Genomic DNA, 15,980 nt, shown 5'->3' on the forward strand with positions numbered 1-15,980 from the left:
ATTTCATACCTGTACATTTTTCACAAACTTTCATTTTTCAATTCTGAAAAACTAATTTTATTGCTCATATATTAAAGCTAATAATTATCTATCATAGATATTGAATAGAAAAAATTATCATTACATATAAATAAAATATTATAAAAATTTTAAAATTAACATTTTTTCAGACTAAAGCTCATCTGGACATACTGGCAGACGCTCTTCTACGATGGGCAAGAGGACGCTAATCCAAAATGTAATTTAAAATAATATCTTGATAAAATGTCCACGATAATTTTAATTCAAAAACCATAATTTAATTCAACAAAATAATTCTCCTTCTATAGGTTTGATTCAAAAATAATTTTTTCCCCCAGAAACTTATTTAAGTTATTTATAAAAATTGTTCGCATAACATGCGCGCAAACAAACGACAAAAATAATTTACAGGAAAAAATGGAGGCCTGGAATACAAAACGCTTTTTGGCGTACTACTACTGATGTTACACCGGTAAACATTTCAAAAGTCTATTAAATTATATTAACCACGTTTTCCTCTTTTATGTGCTCATAACATTATAATTTCATTTTAATATTACCAAGTTCCTACAATAGTTGTTGTTACCAAGCATGTGTCATGTTGATGTACCTATTTTCGTACGGGTTGTATATTAATATATTGATTTTTTTTTTAACTCTATCTGTGGTCACTGGTCAATCAGATCTGTGAATTAGATCGCAATAAATCATTGTGTGTTTATTTAAATCGTGAATAATAGAATTTGTAAATAATATTAATATTACTACTACTATTAATTATTATTACTACTACTATTTTTATTATACTATTAATTCTATTATATTTATTACTAAATTTTATTGTTCAACCTATGCTTCCGCATGTGTTTTTATTGTTCCCACGGCCATTTTTAGATAATAATACACTGAAACAAGTTTTTTTTTTTAAAAAAAAGATACAAAATATTCATTTTTATTAAAATTATACGAAAGAGTTTATTAAAATTATACACGACTTTTTATGAAAAAAAAAAACTAACCTACAACGTTTATTATTATCATTTGTATTTATTTACCCAGACATTGCATGTGCCTGTTCTACCCGAGTTTGTTTAACCCTATTTATCATAAATATCACATCACCTAAATCTTATTTATTATACTTTGACGGTACTATAACTTTGAATGTATCTTAAATATGGACGAACTAAAAACACAAGGTATACCTGTATGTATTTTTAATGAACTATAACAAATTTATGAAAATCCTCATGAAATGATTAGTGCCAATCCCTGTAGTGTATGTATTTGTATTCAACCTGTTTAAATAGAATGAGACATGCAGATTGCACATTTTTACATCGTGATGAAAACAACATCGTAAAGGTAAGTAATTTATAATTTATTCAAAAATTGCATTACATTTTGATGTTTTAACATTCTAGTATGTGTCGTTATTTGTTTGTGTGCTCTTGCAAAACGCCAACAATACCTCGTTTTTCTTTATGAGAATTAAAGGTACATATTAGACGTTATAGTACCTGAACTATAATTAAACTGTTAAGGCTTTAGAATATATAATAATAATAATAATAATAATAGTATCATATACATAACGAAAATAATTTTGTGAAATTATAAAAGAAGTTTGCGTTGAACTGATAATAAATTTAAAAATCTCACTATTTAAAAGCACATTATCCAAATTCTTCATCTACGAATTATATTTGATGCACTGGCACGCATTACATATAATATACTTAATTCCATAATACTACTTTTACATTTAAATTAATTTTTATATTATACATTTTTTATCATCTCTATTATAACATTTAACGAGATTAATATATTAACTCTTTACAACAGTATTTCCTTTGTATTTGCAAATCACACTGAGACCATAGTTTTATTATTTTTATTATAATACTAAGTTTAATACTAACATACTATAATAGTACATTAGTATTACATTTTTTTCTTGTTTAACTAGGTATGTCAATTTAAGTTTAAAAAATAAATTACTTCAAAATTATTGATTTTTCTAAACCTAAATAATTTCAGTAAAACCTGTCTAATGTGGAAATGGTTACGACTCGGTATTTTTTCCATTCTTTTTTTCTATTTAATTCATATTAAAAACAAAAATTACAATGATAGATTTTTATTATTTTATATTTACATATCATCTATTATTACATTATAACTAATTTTTACTAAAATTAAAAAAATAATATTAAAATCAAAAATTATTATTATTATATAATATTTCAAAATTGTATTACATAGTCTTTCAAAGTTCTTCTAATGTTTTTTGTTTTGTTGCGTGACTTGTCATTTTGAAATTATACATAGATATCTAGAATTTTGAATTTCACATTTATTTTTATACTGCCATTTATCTTTTGTTCTTTTATTTTTTATTTATTTATTTATTTTTTTTTTTTTGATTCAGTCTCTACATTATATACCTACATGACTTTTTTCCACGTTTGAAAAGTTCACAAATTTGTTTTATTTGTTACTACATAATTTAGTTTAACCAGTGGCGTATTTAGAGATTTGATGACCAGGAGATATTAAATATCATTTATTGCCCCCAAAGCTTAAACATTGTTAATACCTTTTTTCTTTTGGCGATTTCGCGTTATGAGCAACGAGGTAACCTAACCGCGGTCGGCAAAAGTTATCAACCCCTCCGACTACTTTCACCAACCGCGGACGGTTACCTCATTGCTCATAACGTGAAATCGCCAATAATTTACAAAAATATTGATATTAAAAAATTACAGTACATAATATTATGTTAAAAATTTATATTGAAATATTTAATTATTTAAAAATAAAATCAAAAAATCATCTAAATAAAAGAAATATATAATTTTAAATTTTTCGTGATATTTTTGGGTAGTAAAATCTTTAATGAGTTCAATATAACTAATTGATTTGGTTATTAAATATTCTTTATTTGAAATGGCTATATTATTTGAGCTGCTGGCATTCATTGAAGATCTTAAGTAATATTTTACTCTTCTCAAAGCATTTAATCACTCAGCTTACTAGATACCAGACAACACATTCACATACGTAATACAATATATCAACATTTGATATTCTGATACAGTAATATTTGATGATTTTCCACAATTCAAAAATGGATTTTGCAAGTGATATATTTTCTAATAAACATTTTAATTATCAATAGAAATGAATACATAAATTTATAAATGATTCGTCGAGATCTTCAGGATACTAATATTGTAATCCGATAGCGACAGGGTTCTCTGAATTTCGTATAAAGTTACTTATGGAAAGTCATCTTTACTACAACCATTATCATGTTTTATAAATAATTAAGCTTTATTTCTAAAATTTATATAATTTAAAGCTAGGCGGTATGTATGAATTACGCACTAAATTTTACACTACTACTACACTAAATGAAAAAACAAACGGATAGCAACAAAATAATTTATATGATTGATAAGTACCTAATAGATTTAATTAGATGTAGGAATTGTCAATTGATATAGATAATATTAATTGACTAACAATTTTAAAATTGATATTTCCATACTATACAGCCATGCAGGTGCACCATAAAATTTCTTAACATTACACTTAAGATAGATTTCATCTTATTCAAGAAATTATGTAATTAAAAATATTTTAGAGTCGCCAAAAATGAATAATTTTTTCATAAAAGACAGTATTCTATGTTAGTTAGATTCCATATTACACAGGTTTTACTGTATAAATAAACTTACTTATATTTTAACACTTCAAACAAAAGTATTAAAGTATAAAATATTTTCTAAAACGATGTTATATACATATCACAATTTATATGTAATTTTTGACCTAATATACATACATATTATATATATATATATATTTGTATACATAATTATATTATTATAAATTTAACACATTATAATCATAAATGCTTGTATTAATAGAGAGGGTATTAACGCTTCAGAGTTTAAGGCTTAACGTGACAAATGCACCTTTTAAAGATGTATAATATTAAAATGTACTTATATGACTTAACAGACTACATAGGCCAAAGATACCAAATATTAGCGTGCCTATTAGGTTACAGACAGTATTACAGTGTTATAGAACAATTATTGTCATGAAATTAATATGAATAAATTAAAAAATAAATTTATAGGTATACTATTATTTAATAAGCACTTGTTATTAATTTTATTCTATCAACATTTTATTTTTGATGAAATTAATAGGTGTATTAGAATGTTGTGAAACGTATTTCAGTATTTGAGTTTATATTCTTCTAATTTTGGAGTGCGTAGTATTATACCTATACCTACAATATATTTAAATTATATCCCAATTAAGTAGATAAACTGTCTACTATACGACGTAATGACATGATACATGATTATTTCGTCGAGGAAATTGACCCAGCACTTAATGTATACTAAACCCTACTTACATATTAATTTTGGTCACTTCTACTTTATTTAAGCAGTTAAACTCGTATTCCTCTCCAAAAATGTCCAATCACTGATCTATACACTAAATCGGGTTAGTGTATTTAAATAATTCGCATTTATATACTAGTATACAACAGCATGAAACTCCGAAAATCAGACGCTGAAAGTTAAAATATAGCGACGGTCTTTTCTAATACTACTATTATTGTTAATAATATTATATTATTTTATAGTATTGCATATCACATATCAATAAAAGAAACCAAAGCTCTGGAATTACACATACATGGTATGAGAAAATATTTTATACTCAGATCGATTTTGATTGTTGGCTGACAATAAATTCGGATTTATTTTAGGAAACCCTTTTTAATCAAAAATTCATCAGGAGCATATAATCGAAAACGGATAGTAAACATTATTATAAATTGTTATTACTTGTATTTACATTCATTGTATTCAAATTAAAATAAATTTATCATCACAGAGATTTAGAATTCCAAGTTCCAAAGTATTAAGTATACATTTTATAGAATTCATAGTTATTAATACTAAATCATTTATGAAAAATAATGTACAAGTTATATCCACTATTTTGTTTTTTTTTTTGTTTTTACGGAAATGCTATAAAAGTATAAACTACTTTTAGTTCAGAATCTCTTTTAAAATTTGACAATAATGGCTTTTACATTTAATTTAACAATATATATTTTTAATTCATTTGTCTCAACGATGAGTATACTAACTAAACTGTATGGCTATTAAGACTCTAGTGCTAAAAACGTGAATATTATTATTTATAATTATAATGTATGTATTTTTTTTTCATTTTTTATCACTTGAATGGAAATGCCTAATTTATTTTAACATTGGTCTTCCATTTGAACATAAAATAAAATTGCTTCTCAAGCTAAATTCCAATTCCTGTCCCTAATATATAAATATATCATTGAATTATTTTAGTAATAATAAAACAGATGGCTTAAATATTTTTAACTTTATGAATATATTGTTTAATTATAATCTCACATGTGCATTTCAATTAGCCACTATTTAAACCTAACATACTCATTAGAAACTTTTCACCATAGATACCATTTTCAAAACAAAATATTTTCAATGCAAAACATTTACTTCATATTTAACTGACCATAAATAAAATATGCAGTAGATTTTCAAAAACTTGGAGGTCTATTTACAATTTGAAATATTTTCTTATATAAAACAATTATAGATTCTAACATAAATGAATACAAATCATAGGCTTAATTAATTCACATATTTTATACATTTTAGTGTTTCATTAAAACGTATAAACTTTTCTTGATATTCTTAATAACCATTTAAATAGTGCTTTGAAAACTGATACTTGAAAAATTGTGGTGAAAATTCTGACAGACCTTCTCCCATGTCACCTTTTTTTTAATCAGTTTAAATTTATAATAAGTTTGATAATATTAAACGTGCTTTATTATTTAAATAATTTATATATTTTTCTTATAAATATTAAATTCTAATTTTTGAACTTCAAAAGAGGTTTAACATAATATATTTAAATAAAATAATAAAGTAGGTAAATTGTTTAAGACCTATTATTATGCACAGTCGTACAGATAAATAAATTTACTCGGGTCTATGTTTCACAATTTATTTTAAATATCAGATTATTAATCATCATTGAATTTTAAAAAATATATATATATTTATAGTTACAGTTTTACAGTTTTACGAAATCAATCTTCATAATAAAAAATAACGAATGTATTTGTTTGTTTGCTTATTTATTGCACGAATGATGTATCTAGGGTGGGCTTTTTTTTATATATATTATTACATATTTTGGACTAAGCAATATTTTACAACTATTTGAAAGATTTAGGATTTACTGTTGTTTGAAATTTTAAATTACAAAAAACCTAAACTTCTCCAACAATATATTACATTTTATTCTATAAATACATTATAGAAAGCTTAAAAAACTTCTATGCTGTAAAAGACTAAAATGGTAATCTATATAATTTATTCCAAAAACTGTATTTAAAAATCTAATTACGATTTTTTCAATTAATTTGCGTTGACTTTCATAAAACAATATTTATTCCTAAAGCTAATGCAATTTGAATAAAATAATATCTTGAATGTCACAATCAGATTCTGATTAATTTTATAAATGTACTTCAAACAATATAATATTTAAATATCCAACAACTAAAACAAAATATAAACCATTAACTATCAAAAATATTTTCAGTCATAAAAATTAAACGTTTATAAATTTAAATGCACACAGAACTCATAACGCTAGCATTTAAGTTGGCCAAATCTTGATAACGTTCACAGTATTAATAAGTAGGTAACGTAAGTATAGGTACAATTCAAAATAACTGACGCAAAAACTACATATGACCTGTAAGTATTCGTTTGGTCCGTATAATAATAATTATGACTTTTTTTTTTATAGAATAAAATTATTTTTAAATCACTTATAATAAATCTTGTTTTAAAATAAATTTAACTATATAACTACAAAAATAAAGGGCCTCCATTAAATATTACATAGTATATTAAGTAACGTGAATGACATTTATTCTAATACATAAAAAAACTTATTATAATAATTTTTTCGAATTTTCAAACAAGTGAAAAAGTAGTAAATGTATTATGTAATAGGCTGTGTAATCGAATCGTTTAGTTACCAATTTATCATTATAATATAACACATTTTTATTATTCACTCAACACAATATAAAATATTTATTTTTTTTAATACGATTATAACGATCACGGTACACACATTTTATCATGCATGACGTTATACACGATTGATTTGAATTATTTAAATTGTAAAGAAACGGTTTGTTATAATACCAATGTTTAAGCCATATAGGTAAGTTGAATGTAAGAATATCATTCTGCGACCGTTGACTATTATAGATATCAACAACCTACGTATCTAAAAACTACTTTTAACAAACGGGTTCTAAGATAGGTAAAGTTCAATAATATTCAATATGATCATTTTTCTTAGTAGGTAAATCAGATTAATAATTTCAATAATATCAAACATATTTTCGGAAAGGTCGGTGAGACTTAATCAAAAAACTATTAATATTCCACATAAAATATATATGTAGGTATGTACATCTACAAAAATTAAACATTTTAAGGAAAATAATAGTATTCTATAATAATTGTACCTACAGTAATATTTCAATATTTTATGTAATTCAATTGATAACTAGATGGGGGAAGCAAAATAATATTAAAATGTATGACTTTATTTTTATATTATAATTATTAATATCAATGGCTTAAATTAAATAGAACTTTTTTTTATTATTATTATCTTATCGAAATAAATACTATATTACTTGTTATAATGAACTGAAAATCTGACTGAATTTATTGAGATTTACATGTAGTGTCGATTTATACTTGAAAGTTCAAATTTCCGTATCTATTGGTTTAATAGAATGATAATTATTAGGTAAATTATTATTATACAAATTACGTTTACTGTGACAACAAAAATTGATAGTAATATATTAGTTATGAATGTACCTAATGAAAGCTTACCATTATTATTATTTTTTTTAAATAATTTAAACGGCATTCACTGTATGAGTACACTTATTCAAAAGATCACCATGCTCCACGTGTGACTTACAAATTGTACAACATATCAAATCTGAGTTCAGTAGTTCTAGTTTTGAGTAGTACATAAGCTTTAATAGAGTGAATAGACCTACTATTAAACTTAAAAGTAAGAACATTATTTGTGCTTACTTAAAAGTTTTTACTGTATGTATTTTAGTTTTTAGTAAGTAAATTATTAGTAGGAATATAAAATATTATTACAGTTTAAATTTTTATAATTCGTTTAAAAGTTAAAATATCATAAAAACCAAATAAAATAACAAAAAACTTAGATAAAGTTCATAACTTTAAGTTTAATAATACACCATTTCATTCTAATATTAAAATTCATTACACAAAATTGGAACTTATCACAAATTTGCTATATTGTACTTTTGTAAGACTGAAGAAACAAATAGTAGCAATAGTAAATATTATGTATCATCGAGACTTCGAAATTGTTTACATAGGTACACAATCTCATTGAACTTACATGATAATAATCAATAGACGTCATTCGCAATTAAACTACTTGTAAGAACGAAGATCAGGTAACAGATAATAATATACATACTTAATGAACTTCATTCCGTCGTGGTATAAGGTAAGTGAGAGTACTCGTAGGACTTCAAATGTTATAATACCTAGGTATAAGTTATATAGCTTTACTGTGTAAAAATATATTTAAAAATACAGGTACAGGAGAAGATTTCTGCTATTGACAGAATTAAGTAAATTTGAGTTAGGTGATTTCAAATTTTCACTATTTTTAATCAAAGGATTTTTTTTATATTTATTTAATAACTTATTTTTGTGAATTTGTGATTTATTGATCTCGAGCAGAATATATTTTTTGAAAATGTCTGTGTACAAAATATCGTTTCTGAACCAATATACTTAGTATTTCATTTACAATTATTGGAAATTAATATTAGATATATAAAAAAGTAGTTTATATTATATGAGCGAAGAAGTGTACAAATATTTATAGTGGTCTTGCTACACCATCCCACTTCACTCATAAAAGTATTAAATGTTTAAAAATAATTAATTACTGGTTCAATATTCAATATTTACACAACATTTTCAGATAATTTCCTTTAAAATATATATCCATAAAAAAAAAAAATGATTGTTATTAAAATTTACTACGATTGGTAAACGCTGTACACTGTTGTAAAAAAATAACAGAAATGTCAGAAATAGAATGTGATGAAAGAGATGACAGAAAACGAACAAATCTACCAACTTAACGTTTTTGTAAATAATCGCTGGTTCACAAAAGTTATCTTTATATATAATATATATTTATATTATTCAAAATAACAATATGCTACAAAAATATAAAAATTTAACTAAGACTTAGTATTACGGAGTGTGTACCTTTTTAAATAAAACAACAAATAAATTGTCTAGAATAAAAGTACCTACTGTAGATTTATACGATTGTTTCCCCCATCTGATCGTCAATTATTACAAGTATATTATACTTTGAATGTTATTAAATATGAACAAACGGTCTTAACCCATTTACAAAATGTGATTTAAACGTCCTAAATAGAATTTTTGACTAATTTTATTATTCTTATTGTTATAAAACTGAAAAGTTTTATGTGTTTTTTAATATTAAAAAGTATCATTATATTTATTATTAACAGTAAAATTTAAGTAATATTATTTTGTTTAATTATTTTTAATATTGTGATATATACGCCAAAGCATTATTACTATACATTATACAATATATATTATGCATATAATATTGTTTGTTAAACCTATATAATATTCTACCATGGTTAGAGGCGAATTTATATTACTATAGATATTTATTATTGTTTTAAAATAATTCTTTCTATATGTTTAGTAGTTAGGTACTATACTATATTATAGCCAATAAGATAATGCTCCCTACTCTGTTGTATAAAATTTTCCTAAGTGCACAGACATTAGTATATAATAATCTTATTTTATATTATTATAATGTAAAGATATTAATATATTTATTTATCATTATGTACCTAAATAATGGATACCTAATACCTAGCTATATCATGTATGTGCATTAGATATCATGATACAGCTTGTTATATTTTTACTTGTAATTGCTTCAGCTATTATAGTTTTAATAAATTGTAACATTATACATACGAGTATAATAGACGTATATTATCATATAAAGTGTTATACAGCACTAGTTTATAGTGAATTCGCCAATAACCATGAGCAACTTAATACATATCAAGGCCCTCGTAAACATATCAATAATGGAATTTAAATTGTTTTTGTTCTTTGACATAACTTAATTACCTATAATATTGATACTGATAAATATTATAAATCGTATCATTATATTTAAAGTATTTATTAGGTATTTATGTATTATTGTATGTACTAAATAAAATAAAAAATGATAATAAATATTCAAACTATTAACCGTGTATTTTTTTTTATATGTATACGAGTAGTATTTATACTTATTGGTCAATGGACAATGGTAATTGGGTAATGTATTATTGAATTTCTAGGTATGCTGCAGTGCAGATTTAATAATAAATTGGCAGCTATATATAAATATTAAATAGTGAATTTTACAGGCTTCAAAATCATTATCGTTCAGGCCATTTATAATTTATTCTTTCCTATATACATGTACATTGTACGTGTGTTTCAGAGCTGAGCGGAGCTATGAATGGAACTATATAAATATAGTGATCCAACTATTTTATGATTTCTTAAAATAAACTGTTTTTCTTTCTAATTAAAGCAAAATATGAAACCTTTGAAAACAAGGGTTGACTTTGAATAGCGTCAAATGAGCAATAAACGTGTGGAAGGGTAAGCTGCTAATTAAATTATTTGATAGATATACATTATTTGTTATTATATTATATATTTACATTGTATAATTTGTAAAATTAAAATGCATAATCGTATTGTGGACAGAGCTTTGCACCCAAATAAATCGAAACTCGCAGAACCGTAACACCCTAAAAACCCCTTAGTAATCCAGCGCCCGAAATCCATATAAACCAACTCTTTAATTTTTCCCAATCGAGAACTGATATTATGTCATTTCATATATATTTTTCGGTTTTATAACTGTAATAACTGCTCGTTAAAATACCAAATAAATTATTGACAAAAATAATTTTACAATCAATATACAACTACCTATATTATTAAATTTAGATTATTACTATTTTTATATTATATTAGATTATTTATAAAATATTTCTCCTTATCAGCAGGGGCATATTAAACATTAAGAATAGGCCAGCGGTTCTCAAACTGGTATAGTGCGTGGTTTCATCGGTGTTCGGATAGTTGTTTAAGCATCAATTACAAGTCATACACCAGCCGAAGTGAATTGTATGTTTATTTTGCCAAAAATCATTTAATTTTTTCTAAATGTATTGGTACATATGCACTGGTCGACAGGTGACAACGTTGTAACCTTGATGGAAAAGTTTAATAGTCTAGTAACACAAATTACTCACAACTCACTATAGGATATTATTCTTTCAACTCAAAGCTTCATTTATATAGATAACCTTCATAAAGGTGAAATTAAGTTAAAAAATAGAAATTCAAACTGCTTATGGTCTAGATTATAAGAGGGCCTGGGATAAGGAGCCTGAAAGCATCATAGACTGCTCTAGTGACGACTTATTGATAATACGGTCTACTAAAAATGTCCGAATTGTGAAAATTACAGTCTTACAGTTACAGACTATATTTTTAAGCACTATGTGTATTTAACTGGACTTTATGTTCCCTCCTAATATTTGAAGTTTGGACACAGTTTAGGTACTGCTAGCTGAAACTGTACCATTAAGGCACTAACAGCTGTAAAAGTTCTCACTCAAAACTAAACATGTCATCCTACACTAGCCATCCTAACATATATAATTTCGTTGATGTGTTTCTAGAAGTTTATTGTTCGCGCGACACACGAGCCATAAGACAAAAATTCGTCACGGTTTATAATTTATTATTATTATCTGCGGTCGACGGCGACGGTGCCGTGTTCTGTTCCTGACTCGGCTGCTGCTGATAATGCAGCGGGCAACCAGTGTTATCGCTGCCGTGCGACCACGCGCAATGTCCAATCACAGACAATCATGACGAACCAAGCTTATAAATACGAGTTCGGAGCACAAAATATTTCAGTTTTTTTGAATATTATTTAAATTGTTTGATTGTAGAATCATAGTGCAGTACTATAGTGGGTACTGAATAAATATACTAATATTTTAAGATACGAGTAAAAAAAATAATAAATAACAAAAAATAATTTTAAATCCTCGTATTTATTTTGGCATTTGAAAATTTTATTTTCTAATATTTAAACTCTGCAATGAATCACGCAATTAATATTTCACAGAGTGGCTTGGTCGCTTGGACGTTTTCTTATTATCGTGGTATAACAGAATTCTAGTTTTTCTGTTGTTCAATCATATTTTTATCGTGCATTTTGAAATTAAAATTTTTATAAAATCTAATAATAATTTATGATTAATGTGTTGAAGTTTAAAATATGCAAAATTATAGTCATATTTATTTATATAAAATCCAAATACCACTCACTCACTGATCGCTAGGTGTTCTCAAAAACTACTCAACATACAAACTTGAAATTTGGAATAGTGGTAAAAAAACACACACACACATCATTTTTACATCAATACATTGATCACTTCATTCAAAATCTACAAGTTATGCTGTACAGACACAAAAAAATTAAAATAAACAAACAGAAACAAAATTATAAATACATATAATTATTGCTCGGAACGTCATTGAGATGTAAAACCAGATTGATGTTGATAATTTTAATTCAAACATTATGAAATTTCAAATTTTAATACTAATAAAATTCTAAGTTTTCACTTCTATCGGCATTCCCTGTAACTGCCAATATTTATTTTTTTTATTTAATCTAAAATCTAAAACTCTGGCTTGACCTTACTAATGTAAATACATATAAATATAATTGTATAATAGTTATATTATCGTATTGAATGACAATTTTAAAATATTGTTTTTTTATCATTTTGTATTTGAGATTTCAATGTTAATGTTGCATCAGATACTTCCACAAATTTAGTAGAATTTCTACAACAGCTATATAATCTACAAATGAGAAATGACCGATATACTTCAACAACAAAATCAGTAACAACGATAGATGCTGTATTTTCTCGTTATCTCGACACAATCGAATCAAGAACGTACATAGGTATCGTATTTTAGTTACCATAAACCGATTTTATCCACTGTACCTATTACATCAACAACACTAAATATACAGTCTATCGAAAACCCCTAATAATGTACAGTTTACAGAAATAAATTAAAAATAATATTCTTACCCAAACAGTATTGTATGTTATTCTATAAATATATATTTTCCCTCTCTTTATAATATACCTTCTCATTTTGATTACTAAAACAATTCTCTGCTAACACGATTACCTACACAAATAATAAAAATGAAACCTCTACGACAGTACAAAAAAAGCTATAGATTGTAGTATTGTGCATTGATAGTTTGATATCAGTATAATATCACCACGACTGATGTCGCGGAAGTTTCACTTCTATTACCTGTGCGGCTGTGCCTGCACAGAAGGTTTTTATAATACAATATTTCCACTTCTCTCTTGGTTTAATTCATTTCTGATTAATCGCACACAATGGGTAAAACTATTTATCACAAAATCTGAAGTGTTTCACCCTTTCTCTGGTGGCCCCCAACGTGGACATTTCAATATTTGTCCCCTTTGCATTTCTCGCTGTTTATTAATACCTAGTGCTTGTTCATCTTTTAAGTATTGCCAGCCGTTATGCTTTGCAGTCTTGCAGATGACATGAAATTATTTATGAAAATATACTCAATAATTGGTTGTCTTTATCTATAAGACAACCTCAATAATTTTATGGCTTGGTCAGAATCACTTGGTTTGACTCTTAACATTAACAAATGCATTATTTTTTTCTCCTAAATTATTTATCTTTAAATTATTATTATTATGTATAATGTATATATTCAAAACATTCCTTTGTATAAATTGGGCTCCACCCGTTATTATTATTAAATAAATAAAATAAATAAATATTAATTTGTTTGAATTAATGTTAAGCTTTTATTTTTTATGAGATTTTTATACTATATATTTACTAAATAATTTTGTGTCAATGTAACGATTAAACGATTTAAAATATACGTCTAACTTTAAATCATTAATAATAATTTGGTAGGTAACCAATGTAGTTTTGAAAAAATTAAGTGGGGAGCCAATTCAAAGATATTTATTAGAGGCAAAATATTGAGTAGGTACCTGTATTTGGAAGCCAATGCAATTACGCCGTCATCCTCAACTTATCTGGTTTTATCACTTATACTTTATACTAATACGAGTGCGGAGCACAAAATCATCTCAGTGTTCTACTTCTACACAGCTATTCAGTAGCAAGATCCACCCGAGCAGACTAACAAACCATAGGTTGATTTTTTTTATCAAACAACACTCATTACTTCAAAAATTTTGACTTTTTTCAAATTTTTTTTTCATAATTTAAGATCCATATTGTTCTAGAATTGTATAACTCTTCCCTATTTTCACCCTTAAATTTATTAGGGTAAACCACTATCAACTTTTGATTTTCAAATGACAACCTATACTTAAAATTTCATAAATTAATATGATTAATTGTTTTATGGATTATCATATTCAAATTTTCATTTTTCGTTAATCTGTTAATGAGATATAGCTTCTCAAAGTTGGGTAGTTTTGAGAAGTGCTTATTGAATGTTAATGTGTTATAAATCTTCAGTAGATAATTAGTAATAATTAATAATATTAATCCAATTAATTATAATTATAGGCAACTGATATTAACTAATAAGCTATATAATATGGGGCAAGTAGTAACACGTACAAATATTATCACCACTCTCCGTTACACAATGGGATCGACGATATTGAATCATTAGGTACTATAATAGCTACTGGATTTTACAAACAAAAATCCCAGGAATTACGTTGATAATTAGTATTGATGTATAAAGGTCTATTCTCACTGCTCCGGGCCGAGTTATATCATTTTTCAGCACGTCCAGCCGTCCAGGTACCCCGGGAGTTAGCATTCACACTATTCAGAAATCCGTCCGGGTGTACCTATAACTTTTGTGATCAAGATTTGTAACCGCATGGTCATACATTATATTTTAGTACCTATATTTTACAATATTATTTTCATATTTAATCATATAAGGTACATATATGTGAATAATTATATTTATTTAAATTTAAAATAATTGAGTAAATACATTTTACCAATACATTTAAACTTTAAAGTAAGTATAAATAATTAAATTACTTCATAGACCTAACCTAACCTTACGAAGTTATACACAAATTGATAAAATTAATTTAATCATTAGCAAAATGGATCTTACTAATAAAAAACTTGTTATGATAGCATTACTATTTGATGAGAACGAGCAAGTAGCCCAAGAACCTCGTAGGTACTGAGTTCACTCTGCTTGGAAGAAGCGTGAGAACGAAAGAGAGTTCCAAACTTTATATAAGGAGCTTATAGATGAGTAGATGACCAAACTAAATTTTACGAATATTTTAAAATGTCCATGCACTGATTCAATGTCCAATTAAAAAAAATCGAAAAGTACATTAAAAAACAGGATACAAATTTCAGGAAATGTATACCACCTAAGCACCGTTTAGTCGTTTGTTTAATGTAAGAAATTAACATTCAGTGCACGATTGAATTTAACTTGAATACAATTTTACTGTATCTTAATAGATACTTAAATTGTAATAATTGTATACCTAGTAAAAACACCTAATGAAACTTTGAGCA

General features: G+C 25.5%; 1 protein-coding gene across 3 annotated transcripts in view; it reads left to right on the forward strand.

The window, feature by feature from the left end:
• LOC114130822 (uncharacterized) overlaps positions 1–10,529 on the forward strand; it is a 45,610-nt gene extending 35,081 nt beyond the window's left edge. For 2 of the 3 annotated variants that reach the window (XM_050200673.1, XM_027995887.2), the window contains one exon: positions 171–10,529. In XM_050200673.1, the coding sequence (XP_050056630.1) occupies positions 171–230 (60 nt within the window). In that variant the 3' untranslated portion in view covers positions 231–10,529. The remainder of the gene's footprint in view (positions 1–170) is intronic. The other variant, XM_050200674.1, reaches the window with a different exon arrangement.
• Positions 10,530–15,980: the final 5,451 nt, after the last annotated feature.

Source organism: Aphis gossypii, chromosome 2 (assembly GCF_020184175.1).
Source record: "Aphis gossypii isolate Hap1 chromosome 2, ASM2018417v2, whole genome shotgun sequence".
In the NCBI taxonomy this organism is placed as follows: Eukaryota; Metazoa; Arthropoda; class Insecta; order Hemiptera; family Aphididae; genus Aphis; species Aphis gossypii.